Source organism: Nansenia antarctica (genome assembly GCF_963989245.1).
Source record: "Nansenia antarctica genome assembly, chromosome: 9".
NCBI lineage: Eukaryota > Metazoa > Chordata > Actinopteri > Argentiniformes > Microstomatidae > Nansenia > Nansenia antarctica.
The window spans coordinates 44,631,636-44,634,825 of record NC_137679.1 but is presented as its reverse complement, the minus strand read 5'-3'; the positions used below and the strand labels follow the sequence as shown (position 1 = coordinate 44,634,825).

The following is a 3,190-nucleotide window of genomic DNA, read 5'->3' as shown; positions in this document are numbered from 1 at the left end:
GGGTGCGTTCGTAAACACGCTCTGGAAATCCGATCAGCACTCGCGGAACGCCTCTCGTCCAATCGAACGACTCGGTCGCTCTGTGACATCGAAGCCAGCGTGCGCTCCGGCGCTCTCAGAGCGTGTTTACGAACGCACCCCTAGAAGTTTCTAGCCAGCTAGCTGAAGCTGCTACACACACCAGAGCCATGGCGACCGAACGGCAAGTTAAACAACATACTATAAAAGTGACATTGTTTTACTCATTACTCATACATTTGTTGTCATTCAGTTATACAGTTATGTTCTTCCCATTGTCATACTTCCGAGCTAAACGAAATGCCTTCCCAACCAGCGAGACTTATAGAAATGACGTTGATTTATTGATTTTAAAAAAAGGGTAAAACTGGAAAGAGAAAATAGAAAACTCACATTAATCCCAAACAATTTAACAAACTTCAGTTAACGTAATGTGGAGTCCGTTCATTGATCGATGCTGTCTGTTCAGTTCCCAGTGAGGCGCCCGTTCAGCGCTGGATTTGACGCATGGCATAGCGCGCATGCGTCAAATCATGTTATATTATTATATATTATATAGCTCGCATCTAATCGTATCGGATGAGAAATATACATTAAATGGCATATATAGGCCGCTACACAACAGTAATCACCGCGACAAACAGCTATATTAGATTTGGAAGAAAAAAAAATATGATTTAAAAAAAAAAAAAAATATTATATTTTAATATGATGACCGGAATATATCACGTTTGTCCGGTAAATCGAATTCTTCCCGGACACGATGTCCGACGGCAAATTTTTCTAACGGAAACCCTGGTGTGTGTGTGTGTGCAGGTGAAGAGTGTCCACTGTAAGCCCGGGGAGACGGTGGGAGAGGGAGACCTGCTGGTGGAGCTGGAGTAGACCGACCCCTGACCCCTAGGCTCCGCCCCTGACCTCCTGGCTCCGCCCCTGACCTCCAGACTCTGCCCCTGACCCCTAGGCTCCGCCCCCTGACCTCCACACTCCAGGGGGCGGAGTCTGGACCACCCCTCGGTCCGCCTGCAGACACCAGAGGCCTCTAGACTAGACGGAACATTCCCCACTTTATTGTTGTTGTTGTTGTTGTTGTTGTTATTGGTTGATTTCGACACCCCTTCAGTATCGGGTCCTGTGATTGGCTGAGAGACGCTGGACCCTGCCTGGACCTCTGATCTTGTGCCTTTCAGCCTCGGAGACGAGGCGTGTAATTAGCGTGTAGTTAGCGGGTAATTAGCGTGTTGTTAGCGTGACGCGTTCGACGTTAAGCGCTGTAGATGTGTCGTGTGTGTAGCGCTCCACACGTCAACACAAGACACACGTCTTCTGTCCCTGAACTCTGTGAACCTGTCTGTCTGCCTGTCTGTCTGTAGCTACATGCTACCTGTCTGTCTGTCTGTCTGTCTGTCTGTAGCTACATGCTACCTGTCTGTTTGTCTGTCTGTCTGCCTGCCTGCCTGTCTGTAGCTACATGCTACCTGTCTGTCTGTCTGCCTGTCTGTCTGTCTGTAGCTACATGCTACCTGTCTGTAGCTACATGCTACCTGTCTGTCTGCCTGTCTGTAGCTACATGCTACCTGTCTGTCTGCCTGTCTGTCTGTAGCTACATGCTACCTGTCTGTTTGTCTGTCTGTCTGTGTAGCTACATGCTACCTGTCTGTCTGCCTGTCTGTCTGCAGCTACATGCTACCTGTCTGTTTGTCTGTCTGTCTGTGTAGCTACATGCTACACGTATGTCCCTGTGGGTAGTTGGTGTTGCCTTGGTGGTATGGGGGGGGTGTAGAGGAATGTTGATATTTGTGATTAGATGACGACCCAATTTGTAGATTTCTTCACTCCCCTGTGTGTAGCTGCAGTGCACTTAGAGCTCCTAAAGTCTACCCCACATAAGACGATAGACAGCCCCCCCCCCCCCTCCCCTACACTCACACTACCCCCCTAGACCCCCCCCCACCTACAAATAAACTGTAACGCTGAAAGCTACAACATCTGTGATTCCCTGACGGAACATTCTCCTGTGAATCTAAACCCCTCTATGCAACTTCAGACTGGACAGGAAGTCCATGTGTGTCTGTCTGTGTGTCTGTGTGTGGATGTATGCTGTATACTGTAGCTACCCTGATGACTGTTAATGCAGGCAGGATGAGAGGCGGGGTGGGGGGGGAGGCTGGTGGAGGTAGACATGGGAGGCCAGGGGAGGCTGGTGGAGGTAGACATGGGAGGCCAGGGGAGGCTGGTGGAGGTAGACATGGGAGGCCAGGGGAGGCTGGTGGAGGTAGACATGGGAGGCCAGGGGCTAATCGTCAGGAGGAATGGTGTCAGAAGTGTGTTTCATGTGTGGAGGGAGCTGCCGCGGGGTGCGTTCAGGAGGGTGGAACGTTCTGCATCGTTCAGACAGAAGTGTTGTATAGAGCAGGTCTGAATGTCTGTTAGGATAGGGAGCAGTGGGGGGGCTGGGGAGGCTGGTGGAGGTAGACATGGGAGGACAGGCTCGTTGTGATGCATGCAACGGAATGAGGAACTCTATCAAACTTAATTTTACTTTTACATTTCTTCTGGGACTTCACCACTCTATTACAACCAGGCCGTCCTCTGATTTCTACCTCCCCCAGCCTCCCCTGTCCTCTGATTTCTACTTCCATCAGCCCCTGATCTTTCCATTTCTTCCTGCTACATGTGACCTCACCCCCGCTGACCTCCCCAAGCCCTGGGTCAGGGGTCAGGGGTCAGGACAGGGGTTTGTCCCGCGGTACAACCTGAATCAGACCAACTGACCAACTGATGAATCACCATAGTAACGTCACCTCTCAACACACCGTGTTCCAGCCTGTTTTTGAGATAATTTTGTATTAAAAGATTATAGAAATTGCTGGTCTTTTTTTCATTGAGAAATACGATACATAATGGCGTCTTGACCTCGTCTGTCTGGTTTGATATTCAAATGAATTTGAACGTATATGTACGTTTGATTTTTTTTATCGTAACAATTAACAAATTGATTATGTATTTAGGATAATTCACACCATTGAGTGTGTTTGTTGTTGTTGTATTTCTCGGCCACAGGGAGGCGACATTGAGCTGTCTTTGGAATTATAATCTCTCCTTCCTCACCGTTTGCCATCACAGAGAAAGAGAAATATGTCGAAATGTAAATTGCCACAAGAAGACAGAC

The 3,190-nt window shown here is 48.8% G+C and overlaps 1 protein-coding gene across 1 annotated transcript in view; it reads left to right on the top strand.

Moving 5' to 3' along the window:
* pcca (propionyl-CoA carboxylase subunit alpha) overlaps positions 1-2,886 on the top strand; it is a 20,802-nt gene extending 17,916 nt beyond the window's left edge. Inside the window, 1 exon segment of the mRNA XM_080539832.1 lies at positions 835-2,886. Within this exon segment, the coding sequence (XP_080395958.1) occupies positions 835-903 (69 nt within the window). The 3' untranslated portion in view covers positions 904-2,886.
* The last annotated feature ends 304 nt before the right edge of the window (positions 2,887-3,190 follow it).